Source organism: Amphiura filiformis, chromosome 11 (assembly GCF_039555335.1).
Source record: "Amphiura filiformis chromosome 11, Afil_fr2py, whole genome shotgun sequence".
Taxonomy (NCBI): domain Eukaryota; kingdom Metazoa; phylum Echinodermata; class Ophiuroidea; order Amphilepidida; family Amphiuridae; genus Amphiura; species Amphiura filiformis.
Window position 1 is genome coordinate 64,551 of NC_092638.1, and position 20,958 is coordinate 85,508.

The 20,958-nt window shown below is 35.8% G+C and overlaps 1 protein-coding gene across 1 annotated transcript in view; it reads right to left on the reverse strand.

Annotated features, from left to right (window-relative positions):
* Positions 1–20,958, reverse strand: part of LOC140164172 (mixed lineage kinase domain-like protein) — a 38,385-nt gene that overhangs the window by 13,550 nt on the left and 3,877 nt on the right. Inside the window, exons 2-5 of the mRNA XM_072187413.1 lie at positions 19,215–19,289; positions 6,031–6,184; positions 1,515–1,624; positions 340–578 (exon numbers count right to left, since the gene is read on the reverse strand). Of these exons, the coding sequence (XP_072043514.1) occupies positions 340–578; positions 1,515–1,624; positions 6,031–6,184; positions 19,215–19,289 (578 nt within the window). The remainder of the gene's footprint in view (positions 1–339; positions 579–1,514; positions 1,625–6,030; positions 6,185–19,214; positions 19,290–20,958) is intronic.

Consider the following 20,958-nt stretch of genomic DNA (forward strand, 5'->3'; position numbering starts at 1 on the left):
CGTGAGCAAATAAAAAAGGGCTAAACAGTATATACTTGCATTTCAATTTGAAAATTATCAGTGTGCCGCATTCAAATGTACGGTACCAAAGCGGGTACCTAAGCAAGTACTAAGTATGTTTTCCCCTTTGCCGGTAACATCCTAGAAATGCAATGTAATACTTTCATAGGATAAGCAAGTTTCCTTTAGCACTTGTAACTCTCTATTCAGTACTGGAAGTGTAAATTTATATGGTCATGTAATAATGTAAAATTACTTTACTATTTTACACACTGATAATATACGTGCCCCCATGCTTCAGCGGTAACAACTATCACAATATCAAAACTGTATATTTACTTTCACTTCATAAGCTCGATCGACTAGAAACTTCTTGCTGTCGATACAACAGTGCAACATTGGCGGTACCATACTGTGGATTCGATAGAGGCCTAGAGCCCCTCCCAAAGCCATGTGAACGCGACGAGACCAGTCGATGTTGTCCCTGCCTTCCTGCTTGTGGAGTGTCTGTAGTGTTTCTTTAAGTGTACCACGTTTCATATACTCCATGATAATCATTAAAGTTGAAGTCGGTCCATCTGTGAAAGCAGATACAACAATTATGTCATTCATACCTTAAAATGGAGGCCTTTCATTTACGCATTAATATGTTGATATTTTTTTAAACATGCTTTAATAAAAGCATCAATTTTTGAGGTCGAATATTATCAGTCGAGGGGATACCCTGGACCGTATAAACAGAGACGGGTGACTGATAGGGGTCCGATCGCGGGCAAAACAATTAAAGGCCTATCAGATGGCCTCTGGGCTCAGTATGCCTTATGATACACTGTGCATGTGAAAGAATTAATCGTACAATTTAATTGAAATGCCTGGCAATTATATTACCACCGTTGTAAAGTAAAAAATAACAGTAAAGTAGAAATAAAGTTTAATCTATGTGGTAAATTAAATATGAGAAAGGTTTTTAACACAAGTCAACACATACATAAATGACAGCCAGTGAAATTTTTTCACTGGCTGTCATTTATGTATGTGTTGACTTGTGTTAAAAAACCTTTCTCATAATCAACAGTAAAGTAGTTTCACATTTTGGCATCTTATCGTAAACTATACAGTATAAAAATATTTAAGGGTTCAGCCCTTTTAATATTACGATAAACAATCTGGCAATATTATTTGAGAAAATTTATTACTATAAAAAGTATGTGAATTGACCGTTATTCATTTTATGTTAACATATAAACTCGCCTTTAAGCTGTTTGATGAAAAAGGAAACTTATTTAAACACATGTTCTTTCGACTGAAGTCGTTGTTATATATTAGTATTGAAAAGTTTAATATCTTAGGTGTACTGTGACAAACATTTTAATTACATCAAATTAAAACTGCTTAATCAGTCAGTTGCACCATTTCTTCTTTGGATACTAGGCTGTTCCTGTTGTATCAATTTTTATGATGAAAACTATTATCAAATTAAATATATAAATAAATAATAAGTTGATCGAACCCACCTTTCTCTTCGCATAATCCCCAAAGCCTAACGACATTATTCGAGTCGAATCTCTTTAGGTTTTCAGCCTCCTTCCTCAGTGCTCGTTTGACCTCGCGAATGTTCGCGCTTCTACATTGTATACAGAAAGGAAAACAAACGTTTGGTTACCAGGTATCATGTCACATGCTACCGAGTAAAGTAGTGGAAATTAGAGTGTATTCCATACAAGGCATTGGCTGACCAGTAGTGACAAAATTATTATTAGAGCTTTTTATTATTATTATTATTATTATTATTATCATTATCATTATCATTATCATTATCATTATTATTATTATTATTATTATTATTATTATTATTATTATTATTATCATTTAATATTATTACTACTATTAATATTATTATTATTATTATTATTATTATTATTATTATCATCATTATTATTACTACTATTAATATTATTATTATTATTATTATTATTATTATTATTATTATTATTATTATTATTATTATTATTATTATTATTATTATTATTATTTTTATTATTATACAATATTTATAGGGCGCTCTATGGAGCACACAGCGCCTTACAAAAACAAAGAGCTTCAAAACACAGTACAGCAATTATACACAAGAAATAATACAGGAGACAAAAAATGCAGAAAAAAATAACACTGGAACAGGTGTGCTTTCATGCGTTTCTTTTAATACAGACACAGACACCGATTCCTTGATGTCAACGGGAAGCCGAAGTGTAACTACAACGAAGGAATTGTCTCCGAATTTTTTTTTTTTAGATCGAGGAAGAACGAGTCTTGTACCATTAGAAAAGCGAAGTCTGTGTCTGTATCCGCCAGAAGCAGCATCCTGAAGTTTGGTTATTTAGACATTTAAATGTATACAGAATGATTTTATGAATCATTATTTGTTTTACTGGTAGCCAGCGGAGAGACATTAAGAGGCTATCAGAGGACTGATCCCGTCCACAAGCATACACTGACAGCGCAGCCTAATTTTGTATAAATCGCTGCAAACGTTTCAGGTCGACTTCATGCGAACCATAAAGGAGCGAGTTGACATAGTTAACATGGTAAATGCGGAATAGGATTAATGCTCTGACGGCATGATGACAAGCATCCTGGGTGATAAATTGGCGAATATGCCACAAATTGTGAGTATGAAAATATACAGTTTTACATTACTTGACATAAAACACTGGTCAAATGTCACCACAAGAAATTTAACAGTGACGGCAGGACTGATAGTGATATCACTAATATCTACTGCATTGAATGAGAGGTAAAGTAGAGAGATCTTTAGTGGACGCAATAACAAAGTATTCAGTCTTATCCTGATTAAGTTTCAACATATTCTGAGATATCCATCCACTGATTTCAGAGACATGGGCATTGGGCAAGATTACTAAGCACACGATCAGTCACCAGGATTCTTGGGGTCGAACTCTGAATAAAGTTTTACCTTTTATAGTCGTATAGAAATATAGTTCTCATAGAAATGGAGTGAAAGTATTATTATCTAACTAAACTGTGTAGCATCCAACAATGGTTAATGGCTGTGAAATAAGTGTAAGCCCCCAGGGGGTAACATTTCCACACGGCGTGCCAACAATTATTTGCCCACTCCCCCTTTGCTGAAAATAAGATCCTAGCGGGTAAGAGACTCGTTGCAGCAATATCTGATCAACATTAGCTTTTATGGCAGAATGTTGTCGAGTCAACCGACATGGCCGAAAAGGCGAAAAGGCTCGGATATTGTTACGTGGACAGTGACGGCAAAACAACGATGCATCACCACCGCAAATCAAGTTGAGTATAAGTTCCTCAATGGAAGAGGAAAACTAACTGACACCAAACAACCAAGACCTCGAATTTAAGATATCCACAGAAGATCCCGGTTTCATAAAGTAATTTTCGATCTCAGAGCTTGAAACCATAATAATAATAAGTATACTTTATGGAATGGGAAGACAAATAGGTTGGATAAAATCTTAACGGAAGAGATCAGACACTTTAGACTCTTGAATGGATCCTGACATGATACAACCCTCGACGCAAATATCAGTACGTACCCAAGTTGGCCTTCCTAAAACCAGACAAGGGTCCATTAGAGGCTACGAGTTTCAGGCCAATGTTGCTGTTGTGTCACACCTACAAGCTATCTGAACGCCTCATGCTGAATAGACTTACACACCATGTTGACTAGCATCTCATACCAGAACAGGCATTTTCGACCAGAGAATTCAACAACAAGCGAGCTGTCGAACTCAACACATAGAGGGTGGTTTCCAGAGAGGTGAAATACTGGAGCACTATTCTTCGATCTTACAGTGACTTATGATACTGTCAACCACTGCCAACCTGGATATTACACGAGACCTGGTCTCCACAGAATTGATTGAACTATGCTACAGTATAATGCTACAGGTTCTTTGAAATGTTGAAGGGAAGCAGAGTAGATCGCGTTGGCTGAGCAATGGAAGACAGGGATAAAAAGACTTTATCGCGTCTGACGTCACTTGTCAATTACAATCCTTCATTGGTTAATAGCGCCGATCGGAGAAAAATGGCGAAAAATGACGTTCTTTTGCAAGGCAAAAAGCAACTTTTCTAGGCATTGTTGACACGGTGCTTTCGGGAAAGAAAGTTTCCTAATACAAAGACCTAACTTTTGAGATGGTTTGTATGTTTGAAGGTGCAAAATTAACAATAAAGAGCCCGATTATACCGCCGCGTTCAGCAAGTCGTCATCACGACATTGTAAACAAACCGTGCTCGAGTTTGATTGACAGATGACGTCAGACGCGATAAAGTCTTTTCATATCTGTGTTTCATTATACAATATCTACACTACCAACCAACAGACTCGTTACAAGAAACTGAAATGCATAACATCGCAATGCAAACACTTCAAGGTCATCTAGGAGCCACTAACAGAATCAATGTTTGGTATCACCCCATACTAGAGAAGAATCATCTGCGAGCCATCCTAGGTTTGTGAATTCCACCTTAGGAGCCTGGAGGCATATTGTCAGCTTAACATCTCATATACAACCTCCACATTGAAAAAACACGAGCAAAAGTTAGTACCTCTAACAAAATCACAACAGCGCTAATCCGCAGCTACTATGCAGCCGAGTATTTCTGCCCCACTAGTGAAAAATCCACACATGCCACGAAACTGGACTCTCAAACCGGTTCTCAACAGCAGATGTCGCTGCATCGCTAGCTGTCTCAAACAACTTATTAACCAGACAGAGCTGTGGTCAAAGACCACGAAGACAGTTGTGCCGACCTTTAACCCTTGAGATAGACGCGCAAATCTGTGCACAGCAGCTCACAGCATTATTATTACTCATATGCTGGCTACATATGACACCATCGTACAAAAGCTATATAGCCCGTGTGCGTAAGTGACTAGACTGCTACCCTCAGTCGTCAACCGTCTGGATTGACGACTGAGAAAACTACGTGGAAAAAAAGTGACGGATTTTGCAACAGGATTCCTGTGGCATAGAGCATGCGCAGTTGTGTCCAAATTGACCTTTTGACCGAGTTTGTTGTTTTTAGAAGTTCAGAGCGCGATCTTGTCACAGCGGCGCGGTACAGCGGCGCGGTACAGCGACGCGGTACACGGGCGCCGCTAGTCAGTCGCGCTACGGCGCACAACCAAAGTCGCTTTGAATAGTTTTCAGAAGTCCGTCATGATATGGGCTGTAAGATAATCAGTCGTCACTACGAAGCATACACAGTACATGCGAAGTGTAGACGGCTGATTGGAATTAGTCTAGTAAGTGACAGCATTGTACTATGTTATTTGTGGAAACAGCAATAGTTTGAATGTATTTGGAAATGACCCTAAATGACATTTGACCCCAATTCTTTGGTCAACTTTTACACACTGGTTACAGACGATGCATTTGTTATTGTGCTATGTAATGTTGTGAAAGAGGTAGCATTTTTAGTGACAATCAGGTCATATCACCTTTTGGATAATCTTTGAAATTAAAACCGATCATGTGACCTTCGTGGCACCACCCAATGGTCATAGTGACTAGATAATGGTCAAAATTGCTCAAAGCATATTTCCACGGTAATAAATTATAAACAATTTATTACGCTTAAGTTGCACCCTAAAGTGGGTCACTCTACGTGGGAAATTTACACATTGTTTTTTTTTATTTTATCTTTGAAAGTAATGATGATAAGTACATAAAGGTATACATTTACAGAAAGGTAACGATCCGCTGACAAAATAACTTTACCGGGACAAATGTGTTAAAACATGCTAAAGGGAAAGTCCGTCATAACCTGATGTCCCGATGTTCCCAACAAGGTGCAACATGCTCCCTTTCCTCCCCACCCGGTCCGTACGTCACTGATGCTATATGGAAGAGTTACGGTGGGTTTGAAGTTAAGACGGGTTGAGGACTTACATATACAACGCGTCGTAACTGTTACTGAAATCAACCCCGGGACGAGCTACGAACCAATATCAGAGACAAACAGGAATAGTACCTTTGAGGTTGTAACTTCTTAACTGCTACGCTATGTCTGTTGAAAGTTGCCTTGAAAACTTTGCCCATACTTCCTTCCCCTATTTTTATATCAAATTTCAGGTCTTCCGGTTTGATGATCTTTATCTGGTCGACGCTGTATCCTGACTTGGATGCTATATTTGTATGAAAAAAAATACAACAGTACAGTGAAAATGAAGTCAGATAACTTATCTATAGTTTGATCAGTATGTAATAAGCGGGAAATGTTAGGCTTTTACCACTACGCTGAAAAGTAGACCCACGTTAAGAGTGCTATTAGTTGGCGTGTCTGGTCTATATTTTTTGTGTTTTGGGGCGAGAAGCGTAAGCGCTTCTCGGCCTTTTGCGCTGAGTCGTGACTTATACTCACATTGTTGCAGATAATATTCGTGCTGCCTAAACAGAGGCGATAGTGTTCATTAGAATTTGTAATTTTAAGTAAAGGGGGGTGAACGGGAGCTGACTACAAGGCGACATGATATCTCAGATATAATAATTGGAAATCGATAATCGTAGATATTGTACTTGTTTGTGTTGATATTTTGTGTGTTTGTTTGCTTTTTCCTTGATATTCAAGGTGCAAAATCTTACTAGATGCTATGAGCTATCAAACGCTCATGAAATGGTAGCATTCGTTCGGTTGAAATGTGTAGGATAATTAGAACTTTTGGGGCGCCCGCTACGGCGGCGCTCCTATATTGGCTTGTAGTTGCACATTGCTTCAAATTTCGGTCTTTCTAGATATACTTCGCAACTGTTTTGCTTCATATGGAAAGGTTTTGCTACAAAAAGCTAGCAGTGAATTGTATCAACACAGTCTTTCATTACACTACACGATTGAGTGCATAGCATAGACCTGTGTGAGATTCTCGCTGGAAAATTGGCCTCTCTGATTGGTTTTCCTCAAAACCTCAAATTTTCCCTTCATCCAATCAGAATTTTTTGATATCGAACGAAAGCTAACACTTCCCCCTTAAAACACATTTTTTCACCAGGTCAACAGATAACGCAATTCAATGTTTATAGCAAGGCGATTGTGGTAAAACAGTTGAAAACGACCTTTCCAAGCACAATTTTTGACCAAAATGTAGGTTTTAAAAGTCAAAAACCTTACAATAAAATTATGTTTTAAATTTTAGGTCATTAAATGAAAGAGCACACTTATATTGTCCATATACTAGCGTCATTAGAATGAGCAATGAGCAATTCTCTTTAAATTGCAAATCTTATGCAAAACGTTACCATTTTTGCCTGTTTTGTCATATGGTTGTAAATTCAAGTGCGCTAATGATATTAAAAGTAGACCCATTACATGCTTAGAAATAAAAACACAGCTTACTTGGTTTTTGATTATATTATTGTTTACCAATATGCACTGGATGCCAGTAAAGTAGTTGTATATACAGCAGGAATTAATAACGCTTGAAATACGAAATTAATAGAAACCCATTTTAGTCTTACGATATGGTACACACATGGACGATGCCATTTTGTTTTGTCATTTTTTGACGTTCCTAGAATTGGTTCTAGTTCCTTAACCCGTGATTGTAATTGTTAATTGTTTGGAGATTTGCATTTGACATTTGTTGTTAACGTTATTCAATGCAATTACGTTAGAAAAGAAACACAATATTTAAAATCTTGTATGTATCATTTGTTTACAATACAAATTTAACGGACTCATACAAACACCAAATAAACCGAGATCTTTGTATTGCTTAAACCAATTTATACCCAACACCCAACTGCGCCACAGCTAGCAGTGAGCTAACATATCACTTTTTATATATATATTTACAATACAAGCACTGTCAATATCTAAAAGAAAGTCGTATACCATCTTTATTGATCTTTCGAAGTAAAAAGAAGTTGTATCTCTAAGTTATGATTTTCTCCCATCTATAAATATTGAAGACTACAAAGTTGTTGCACATGTTGAGTGGTTTTGTCGCAGTAAACACATGAGAGTATTTAGATTCTAAACATTCAACATGTTTACTTTCATATTGTTCGAAAAGTAAATGCACATGTGTTTACTTTGTAAACATTTGGTGTGTTTACTTTCTAAAGTAATTAATAACCCTGATGGGAAAAACAATCCTGATAAATTAAATACGGTATGCAAAGCTAAACTCTGGATAGAATAATTCTGCTCCACCCCCACACCCCAACATGATATAGGTCCTGTGTTACAAACTGGGGTACCTTTTTGTTACATAGTACACGTCTCATTTGAAGTGGTTCATCGTCCTGAGCATTTTGACACCTTTCTTATGGAAATCGGTTAAAAAATAAGAGAGTGTGGGCAAGAACAATCACAAAGTAGGTGGGATTTAACCCCACCTCTTTTTCCACATTTACACTCATTCTGAGCAAGTATTAGCCTTTTAAATGACCTCTTGTATTTATTTACTTGGTTTAGATGTCTGGGAGTTCATTTAGACATTTTTTTACTAGATTCAAATTTTTAATGGGGTTTTTAGATCAATCAAATATACGATATGAATCCCTCTCCTTAATTCACCTCCCCCTAATCCACAACCACCCTTGGTATATTTCATGCCAAACGTCATAAAAAAATAATTAAAAATTATTTTAAAACAGTATAAAAACATAAGTAATATAGAATAAATTAGCCTCAATTTAAGACCTAATAATTGAGTCTTCTAAGTGAAGGAATACTCAAGAGACAGTGTTTTGAAATCCAAGCTGCACATCAAAATGTAACAAAACCACCTTTTCGGGTACCCAGTATACGATGCAGGATCTATACCAAATGTTGCCTAACAATAGTAACCACTGATAACCTAAGCTTTAATAAAAACCTCGATCGAGATTTTGCCAACGTTTAAAAAAATAATGGTTAGTTAATGAAAAAGAAGAAGTAAAATTTAGCGACGCGACGAGGTTTATTTACCCGAAATAGAGTTCCGTTGAAACCGCTATTGAATTCTCGCTATTCGCAATAAGGGCGCCGCCAGCGGTTTGCGATGTAATCGTGATGTATCATGGGAAAATCGTGATGTATCATGGGAAAAGGTCGACATCCAAGGCCGCGCAATACGAATATTACCATGCTATTACATAGGAACACGTGACAATATTTTTTAGTTTGTCAATATAACGGTATTACACGCAAATCGATAGAGAAAAAATTAATTGTGCACATTTCAAATCACATTATTAAGTATTATTGAGTATCGATTCGCGTGTAACACCTTTATTTTGACAAACTAAAAAATATTGTCACGTGTTCCTATGTAATATCATGGTAATATTCGTATTGCGCGGACTTGGATGTCGACCTTTTCCCATGATACATCACGATTACATCGCAAACCGCTGGCGGCGCCCTTATTGCGAATAGCGAGAATTGTATCCACTATACACAGGAATCGCGGAAATTGCTGAGATACACATTTATTGCTTGTCTTTCCCGCCGGTATTTTGCAATTATTAACATTAAAAATTATCCAACACTCTTACAATTAGAGACTTATAAGTGCTTTTGATATCATATTAACCTAAGCACGCGTCACCAAGTCAAGCCAACCACGCACAATCACCACCAAACCAGGTGGTGGTCGCATTGCATTCTCTAAATTTAGTAAATTTTCATCGTCAACCGTGTAATTGAATGGGATTATTTTGAAAATTTTAAAACGCTTGAAATATCACAAACAAATAGGCCTATGTTAATAAATAATATAAATACATGCTTAAAAACCGTTGGGGTTCGATAATGAACCCCACCGAGTATATGGAAAATGCCATACGGCCGGGCGGTTTCACAAGTTGCCATTCGCCGCCTGACCAAACACAGAAAATGGGAACTATTCGGACTCGGACTCGGACTTAGCTATAATTCCAAAAACTAGAAACACTAAAACAGCATGAGGACAGAGAAAAATAGAGGATAGGAGAAGGAGGAATAAGAGAGAGCAGCTTACTCATAACTACCACATAATGAATTGTATTGTATATTTAAGACTTGTATTATAAATTATTGATATGTCTAGTAATTCTATTGATTTTTGTTTGTCTTGCTCAAAGAAGGGCCATGCTAATCACAACATAACTTCTTCTTCTTCTTCTTCTTCTTCTTTAGATTACGGCTCAACACTCCAGGTGGAGAAAAGCGAGTCGGATAGTGTGTGTGCGCTAGTGCTTGATTTGATGCTTGCTACTGGAAGTGGTTCTGTAGCTGTTGTTTAAATGCTTTTGGATCTTCTGTGCTGATGATTTGTTGTGGTAAATTATTCCAGTCTATGAGAGTCCTAGGTATGAATGAGTATTTAAAACAGTCTTTTGAGGAGTATAGTTCGATAAGTGACTTGGTATGTGACCTCCTGGTGGAGCGCTTGACCGGGTGCAGCAGCGTTCGAACTGGTATGGATAAGTAACCCTCGTAGGCCTTTTGGAAGACAGACAGGCGAGCGATCTTTCTTCTCTCCGCTAGTGTTCTCCAGTTTAAGTTCGTAATCATGGCAGATACACTGCTGTGCCTATCGTAATCTCTCTTGACAAAGCGGGCTGCTCGTCTTTGTACGTCTAAGTCTAAGTAAAAAATTTGAAAAGCTAAAAGAGTGTATTAAATCAACTAAACACGATTTCACGATAATTGGATTATCAGAAACCCATTTTAAAAACAAACCACATGATTATTATACCATGATTATACGTTAACTGGTTACAATACAGAATATGTTAACAGAATAGATCGCGAAAAATGTGGTGTTTGTTTATACGTATCTGAAAATGTAAAATATAAGCTGCGAAAAGGTCTGTCAAATGCAACTTCCAATTATGAAGCTTGCTTCATAGAAATTGATCAAGAAAATGACAAAAATATTATTGTTGGAGTTTTATACAGAGCGCATACGTCAATCGACAGCTTTATTCAAGACATAAATCCAACTTTTGAGAAAATTGCAAATGAGAATAAAACATGCTATGTGATGGGAGATTTTAATATAGATTTATTGAAAGAAGACATGCACTTGTTGACCTACACGTGATTATATCAGTATGGTGTTTTCCTGTTCATTCATCCCTACAATTTTTAAGCCAACCAGAATAACAAATGAAACTGCAACAATAATTGACAATATCTTAACTAACAATCAAGATGCGGTCAATTCAGCTATTCTTATAACGGACATAAGTGACCATTTTCCCACTGTTTTAGTTTCGAAATTCAATCAAAAAACTAACCATACGAATCAGTTAAGTACAACCAATAAGAGAACATTCAGTGACGGAAATATTAGTGAAATGGCACGAAGAATTTGATGGTATTGATGTAAATGATGATTATGACAAATGTATTAATATTTTTTAAAACTTATATGATGAATGTCTTCCTCTTAAAAAATACACTCCAAATAGGAGGAAGGATCCATTATCCCCATGGATAACAAAAGGATTATTAAAGAGTATAAATGTTAAAAACAAACTATATAAAGAATACAAGAGGTGTCCTACTGAAAGAAAGTTCACCAAATTTAAGGCATGGGGACCCCAATGGGGTATGGGCGAACTTGAAGTACAGGTATCTGGAGAGGGGAAGCAACGAGTTACCCCAAATCACAGCGACAGGTAGTGACTGGGCCGCCGAATGCGAATATGTATTTATTTTTGAAGGTTCGTGTTTGTTTTAAATTTTGGGGCGTTTTTCCAAAATTTGATATTTTTAGTGATATTTCAAAAAGCATAATGCCAAAGACAACTCTTTGGGCACATACTTTGTTATTGCTATTGCACTTCTTTTCCACATACCTACGTTACCATTCGCTTTAGTGATTTACGAATATTATATATTTTGTGACTGCAATTTGGCGTTTTCAATGCAATTTAAGCTTATCGTGAAATTAAGAAAAATATCTGCTCACGCTCCTTTTATAATTTTTACCTGATCGTCGGCTTTTGCAGGCAACAGAATGCAGATTGGCTCACGATAGATGTCGTATTCCTCTATGTGTGTCACTTGATGATAAAATTACTTTGAATTCCTTGTAACAACACACAAATGTTCGTCTGGAAACCGGGTTTCGGACTAAATTATGGAAGAGCTCTAGTCTTCGGCGCCGTATCAAATCTCATAAAAAGGCCACGACTGGCAAGTATGTATTTATGTTTCCCGCACGAAAGCCTGCGTCTACTTCTATACTCTACTTCTTTGGAAACGTTGACCTTTGACCATTCTTTGTATACTGCCCTGCTATGACCTTGATATGTACACTTGTTTGGGTACTGTTAAAGCATCGACTTTAGCACCTGGTCAGTAAATAATCCCACAGGGATACAGTATAGTTTACCTATTGAGTGAACATGGTGAAAGACCCATTATTGATTAGGCGCGGATATTAAAAGCACAGGTCCTAATCCCGTGTATATAAAGTAGAAAATTATAAATATTAGAATAATAGAATTTTGTACCTAAAATGCTAACTGCGTTCTGCATTATGTATTTACTTCTCTTTAGGCCTATGCCTATTTATTTATTTGTTTATTTACTGACTAGTTTGGTAGATTAGTAAGTAATTAATAATATTCCATGACCCATATCAAAAAATGAGACCTTTTCGGATAACTTCCCGATAGTCACCGGGTAGACACCGGCAAATTTCACATGCAAATTATATAGGTAGCGGGTGACTACCCGATAAATTTTTGGGAAACAATAGTGGATACCTTTCAGGTAATAGGTACCGGATGACTACCCCATGACTGTTTTGGGAAACAAGCGGGTAACCACCCGATGACTTTTTTGTGGAACCAGCGGATAACTACCCGATAACTTTTCGGGGACCTAGCGGATAACTTTTGGTGACGATATACCTGGTGACCTCTTTGGAGACTTCCTGTTGACCTTACAAATTTATTAGGTAATTTAGCTTATTATTTGAATTGTATAGTTTTTGGAGAAATACAACTTTGCAGTCATGGCAGTTGAGCGTGTGCTATCTTGCTATAAGAAACTTGAAAGTGTACAGTGTAATTGTAGTTATTGTACAAAAATATTCTTCTGATTTAAATTTCAATTAATGTACAACCAGATTGATATCAGCATATAAACATGTATACAGTACCTAAGTGTGATCACATGACACAGCCTATAATTTCTATATCAAATATTATAATTTATTTACAAAAAATAGCTTAACATAAAGCTTATCAGTTAATTGACACATTAGCTGATGATTAGTAATTTAATTGACATTAATTTACTGTCAAAATCATGTATGATTTACTAGAAAAGATATAAACTAAACATTCAAATGTGTCATATATTAGGTACATTGTGTATAAAAACTGCATCAATACAAATCATTTCATACAAATTTCCTACCTGCATTGTCATATGAAATCAAGCATTCAATGCTTTATAATTCCTACAGCATGTTCCAGATTAATTAGTAAACATCTTGTAATGTCCTACATGTAAATCCATACATTTTGGACCACAAATAACTTGAATATTCTGCACAAATATATTCCAAATGCCAACAGCTAGCTACTCCATTTTGAATTCATACAGTGACCTTAATTTGACCATATACCCACCCACGCATTCTTAAGATGCTTAATGCTATTTTCAAGGTCAAATTAAAAGCGGATAACCACCGGGTAACTCCTGCAAAGAATATAAGTTTCTGGGAACCTTCTGGGTAACTCATTTGAAATATTTGTGTTTTTGGGAGACTTCCGGATGTCTACCCGAAAACTTTTGGATAACTTAATTAGGTATCCGCAAGGTATCCGCTAGCGGGCACTTTCGGATAACTCTGGAAAAGGTACCCGAAAGGTTTCTGATAACCACCGAATGGTCATCGGGTGGTCACCGGGAAACTTTTTTTTTTGCTATGGGGATTCATCGGTTTATTATTTATTGTTGATAACTTGAAAACTTGATTGATTGATCGATTGATAACCATTTCACACATATTCCTAGTTTATAGGCCCTTTTAATTTTGAATTGCATCGTACATTAGATAAATAGGGCTATAAGTATTGATTTATTCTATTCAGCAATATCATGGATCATTATCAAACTTATCGCAGCTGATAGTTACTTGGCTCAGTGGTATGCACTGAGTTTTACAAACGGGAGGTCCCTGGTTCGATTCCCAGGTCTGCCTGGTTTTTTTTTTTCAAGGCTGAAAAAAAACCTGAAATGCAAACTTATTTGGCGCGCGATCTGAGCTGGTCATTTTCTGATGGCTGTGACTCTTTACAGGCACACCCCCTCTGGAATCCAAACTGGGTTCACGCCCATTACACCTCTCTTAAAAAATACAGAAATAAATTACATACATTGGTAAGGAAATCTAAGAGAAATTATTATGATGATAAGTTTCTGAAGGCAAAAGACAATATTTAAAAAAAATGGACAACTATTAATAGTATACTAGGTCGAAAAAGGGTCTCTAAGGTTCAGTGGTGCTTCAAAAACTGCTCAAACGATATAACGACTGACCCCAAAACCATAGCTAATAAATTTAATGATTTTTTTGTTAATACTGGACTAGAACTTGTGTCTGATATAAAACATGATGGTAAACATTTCTAGGAATATCTAGAGAATCCAGAACAAAACAGCGTATACTTACCTCCTGTACTAGAGGAAGAAATTATCAAAATCGTCAACCAATTTGATCAAACAAAAAGTCCTGGCTATGATGACATTGGAAATTTTATTATAAAGAAGGTTCATTCATTCATTCATTCATTTTATTTTTCATCATCATCAATACATACATAATCAGCATAACAGAAATAAACAATGTTGAAAATAATGATGTGATGAGGTAGATGCATTACAAAGCCAAAGGCCTGAAAGACAATGCACCACCTTTATATTAAATATAAGTGTAGATATTTACACAAGAAAGAAAAAAAAATTGATCAATTGATTGATCGATTGATAACCATTTAAAAAAAAACAGTAAAAAAAACTGAAAAAAAAGACAACACGGAACCCATCTTGAATATCACTTATATACATTAACCAGGCAAATTAAAGGGTTTTTTTAATTTATTTTTTAAGTGTTTATAAGTAACAACTTCAGTAACTTGTACAATAGATTAAAAACAGAAATATTACATGTATGCGATAATCAAGAGTTAGTAATCACCTTTAATGATTCTAATAATACCAGTTTTGAATTTGGAGATGCAATTTGCTTCTTTGACTTCCTTTGGTAAGCTATTCCACAGCCTAGGGCCAAGTGACAAAACATTATTAAGTCGATGGACCTCGGCCCGATAATCATTTTTACGTCTTGTATCATAATTGTGGATAGACTTCATATTGATGAAAGTATTATCAAAAGATCTTGGTAATAGACACCTGTGGTATTTGTACATAAATAGACCCAATTCCTTATTATAAAGTTGACACACATCAAGAATATTATATTTTTCAAACAATGGCTTTGTATGACACAAATAGGAGCTGTTAGAGATGACCCTTACAGCTCTTTATTGAAGCTTTACAGGTTGCAAAGGAAATTAGTACACCTCTTGCTATGATTATGAACTTATCAATAACCACTGGTATAGTCCCTGATCATCTAAAGGTTGCAAAGGTAATACCCGTTTATAAAAAAGAAGACCCAGAATTATATTCAAATTATCGACCTGTGTCAATTGTTCCGTGTTTTTCCAAAATTTTGGAAAGAGTTATTTTTAATAGATGTGTCAATTATATGGATAAAAACAATAATTATACTAAATTTGGTTTTAGAAAAAACATTCAACTGGTATGGCTATTACTGAACTTGTTGACAAAATAAACAGTGCAGTAGAAAGCTCCAAAACTACAGTTGGTATTTATCTAGATTTGTCAAAAGCATTTGACACGATAGAACATCATATATTACTTTATAAGCTGGAACATTATGGTTTCAGAGGAATTGTACTTGATTGGTTTAGAAGCTTTTTGTCAAATAGGAAACAATTTGTTAATTACAATGCTCATAGCTCCGAACTCAAAGAAATAAGGTGCGGTGTTCCTCAAGGGTCAATATTGGGGCCGTTGTTATTTATCTTGTACATCAACGATATTATCTATACTTCATCAATTTTGGATTTCGTACTTTTTGCGGACGACACTACTATCCTTTTTTCACATAAAAATATTAACTCCAAAGTAAATCTGATCAATTCCGAAGTTATAAATTGGTTTCGAGCTAATAAGCTCTCTCTGAATGCGAGCAAAACAAACGATATGGTACTTGGAACTCAACACCAAACAAATAGACAATTTGAAGCACTAAATATTGAACTGGATGGAACAAGCTTAACAAGAGTAAATAAAACCAAATTTCTTGGAGTTCAAATTGATGAAAACTTAACATGGAAGAACCAAATAGGGGGAGTTTCAATGACAATATCCAGAAATATTGGAATTATTAATAAACTGAAACATTTTGTACCAAGACATGTATTGTATACCCTTTATTGTACACTTGTTCTACCATATGTAAACTATGGCATTATAGCGATGGAAAACGCATGTAAAACACATTTGGATCGAATTTTTAAACTTCAAAAACGTGCTGTTAGGAATATATGTAAAACTAGTTTTAGGCACCATAGCAGACCATTATTCATTGATCTAAATATATTGAATGTAACATTTTACTCAAGTTAGACTATCTTTTGAATAAAGTGCTCAATCCCAAAAGGGAATGTATATGAATCTTATAAATTGGAACTTGATGTACTTATGTACAAACATATTAATGATGACTTGCCAAACATATTTAAGGAATACTTTTGTCAAAGACATGAAATTCATAGCCACAAAACTAGGAAAAACAATGATTATGATATTCAGAAAAGAAAAACAAACTTTGCGAGTAAAGGTGTCAGGACATCAGGGCCTTCCCTTTGGAATGACCTTCCTCTCGAATTAAAAAATGCTATGAATGTTAAAACTTTCAATCAATTAAATCAATTTAAGAACTATTTATTGAATCAAACTTGGTTGTAATTTCATGTACATGCTTCTTTAGAGCGATTAATGTCTTACTTTATCTACAAATTTTGTATGCTAATTCTATATTTATACATTAATGCTTAGGTCATTTCAATGGTGTTATATTCATTGTGGTGACAAAAACATTATTTAAATCTTGTTTGTTTATATTATGTCTTAGGGGATCATCACTTCTGGTCTCCATGCCCTTTTGATCATCTCCTCCATGTCATTTTACTTGTCTTTTCGTGTTTTTTTTATATATTCTTGCTTGTTGTTTAATGTTGTTGTTAATGTAGATGATGTGGAAAATAAAGACTTATTACTATTATTATTATGCATCTGAGGTTTTTCGTATTATACTCAGAAACGGTTTTTATAATAAGAAAGTTATCTAGTGCAAAAAAAAATTAAAAGAAATTATTAACAAATTGCAATTATGAATATTAAAAACTTTAAAAATGAAAATATATTAACCATCCAAATTATACTACGCAAAACACCCTCTTATCTACTCGTGGCATAGTAGTATACCCTATGGATTATGGATCCAAAGGTTGTGGGTTCGAACTCTGGTAGAAAATTAATTCTAATAAATTTATTTTTCTTTTGATAAGAGGAAATAATAATGGTAATAAATCCGTCTTATAAAACTGAACACATCACAATCTAGCCTCATATACTTCATGTACAACATGTAAATGTATTATGTTATGCAAATGTTTATCGGTAAAAAAATATCCGCAATGCCCTGTTGATGCAAGCTTTTAAATATTTTACCCCACAGAATATAGAGACTAGTATTTTGATAAGTAAAATAGCTGGATGAGGTATGGGGCTGGTTGAGGTGGTTACGGGGCGTTAAAACCACTAACCGCAAAATATGGATATCCAACTAGTTTGCCCCGCAGGGCTACAAAGAATCACTTACTGCGAAATATGGATATCCAACAAGCTTAAACTATAAATCAGCACCCGGTAGAGGGCAGGGTCAGAGAAATGAGTGAAATTATCGGGGATTTAAGCAAAAAGTATGAAATGGATGACAAGCTGTCGCTAAGTATGACGGGCTGTCATATCAAGGCCCAGGGCCGGCAGGCCCGAGGCAGGCTGGCTTAAACACTCCAAGTGGGACCCCAATAGAAGGGCCCAGCAGGGCAAGAAAGCAAGAGTAACCTTAATTTCTAAAAAAAAAACATCAATATCTACCACAAAACGTTTCAAAACGTAAAAAGAGGCCAAAGTTTTTAAAAAAAAAAATTCCTGTGTGGCTTTTTACCCTTTTTTAAAGTTGGTCACATTTAGTAATGTCATAAGGACATGGAGAACAGGTCATAAATGTTATCTTTTACATGCAATTGCACATTAAATACGACATTCATGCACAATTTACACTATAACTCAGAATACAATTTGTGGTGTACGGTCACACATGGAATTACACCTTTATCTTGACAGTTCCTTACTTGCTCGCCCAATTCCTTTTTAAAGGAATTTTTATTGTGCTTATAAGGCCGATTACGAGCTGATCAAAGTATAAACAAGTTCCCCCTTCCAATTCAAATAACTGCATGTACTGGGTTTGGACCAGTCGTCCAAGGGATCGCTGTTTTTGTTGTTGTTGTTGTTGTTTGATTTTTTTTATTGAACAAAGTATTTTTACCAAAGATATTTGACCGGAATTGATTTTTCAAGATAATTCCCTTATAAACTAAATTCACTCTGTTTGATCAAATTTAGGATGGTACTCTGCCATCGTATGACGGGGTCGTTTTAATATATTGTGGGATAGACTTTTACGACTGGAATTCATAACATACAATTAGTGGGTTTGCCGTCGGACAAGATCAGAACTGTCAAGCTTTCGTCAGGAGTAGCTCTGACTTCTTCAGGACAAAGTACTTAAGAATGAGACATGTATGCCGCCCTTGCCTACGGATGGCTCTAAAATGAGCCGTTCACTGGAGACTGCCCCTTGTTAACAGAGAACAAGCAGATCTCGCCTATCTGCTAATTTTAAATGTTTTGGTGGCACTGAAAACAGCCGTTCATTGGAGACTACCCCTTGTCCACAGAAAACAAGCAAACCTCGCCTATCTGCTAATTTTAAAGGTTTGGTGGCTCTGAAAAGAGCCGTTCACTGCAATTCTATAACTAAAGGCGTGAAGTAAAACACTTACGTGGTAGCCATTTGGCGGCTTCTTCTAGGTCCTTCTGGGCTTTCTCCAAGTCTATTTCCCGTCCTCCTGGATTGCCTGTAAAATGAGTGTTGTTTTGTTTTATTAATTGCTTATTTTACCTGGGTTACTCATTCAGTGAATATTTTAAAATATTAAAATATATACTCTGTTCTGTTCATGAGGCACAGGGGTCAACTTAAAATATATATTAAAATTATATAAAATATTAAAATACATATAAAACATAAACACAGGTACAAATCATATTGATTATGATACATCATATTGATATATTAAATGAGTCAGATCAATATGTGAATAATACGAGTGATGATTACAAAACAAAATGTGTTCATCGCTTGACTTGTTTGATCTACATAAATATTGATACAGGTTCAGTATAATTTAACGTGTTGTATTAACTCTTTAAGGGCTCTGGTATCAACGTTACCACGGTATTTTTTTGTGGGACATGAGAACACATCAGACATATCGAATTGCATACTGAATACGAAGGATGTCTTTCTGATATCAAAAAACTTTTTTTTAATTCAGAATGCAATTCGATATGTGTGATGTAATACATGTCTCACAAACATACTGTGCAAACGTTGACGTTACATTTGCTGATGAGGAAACCTTGAGCCCAATACGTATCAAATTGTTACGTACTGGGCTTTTGTTACGTATTGGGCTCTTACAGACGCCCTCAAAAAAAATCTCCTTTACACGATTGTAATGTATTTTAGTAAACTAACATACCGTGCAGAAATCAAGAAATTGAGGTGCTGTAGATTTATAGCAAAATTCGAGATTTTGAATTAAACGACTGAATAAGACGTTCAATTATGACATCTTTAGTTTCTGAGATAATGAACTTCACAATCTCTAGATCATAATGTGAACAAGGAGAAGCTGAATAGAGCTAGGTACATAACGTTATGAGCACAGTGAGGGATTTGTGAATTACAAACTGTCGAGTAGGGCACAAAGCAGATAGATGGGTGTGCATAGCCATCTATATACATCATCTGCAGAAGTGGACAAGTTTGTGGAATCTCCCAGCATTTATGAAGAGACCAAAGTAGCCCGTTTGTAAATTGTTTAAAATTGATTCTTGTCAACCAGAAAAACTCTGTTTCTGAAACTTGCCGAACAACCGTCTCTCAACAGGAGCTGGGGCGTTAGAGTGAATCTGTCACATGGTTGGGATCGGGTCATCAAGCAACTTCCTCTTCGATTGACCTCGATGACCCTAGATCATCCACCCAGCTGAAGGCCAAAAGGTTTTGGCCGCAACATCGGTGATTCCATCTAACCAAAGTGAGTTTTTCTGGTTGACAAGATTAAATTTTATACAATTTGAACATTTTCCCAGATGACTGAAAGTATACACAGTGTTGGTCCGTTTGTAACTAGACATTTGCTAAATCACTGTTTCAACCTAAAACCCCGCCTAAAACAGATGACAAGTGACATCTTTAGTTGGTGCACCCAGTACAAACATATGTACACGTAATCACGTTGTTTCCATACGGGTCGTATGGGCACGGTAAATGCCATAGTAAAATTCACTTTAGTACGTATTTTCAATTCTTGACACCACAGAATATGGAAACTATTATTTTTATTAGTTAAAAATCGAAGTGAGGTATCGGGCTGGCTGGGGTGGTTACGGGACATCAAAAAAGAACCACTTTAACCGGATATCCAACTAGTTTGCCCCGCGGGGCTACAAAAAAGC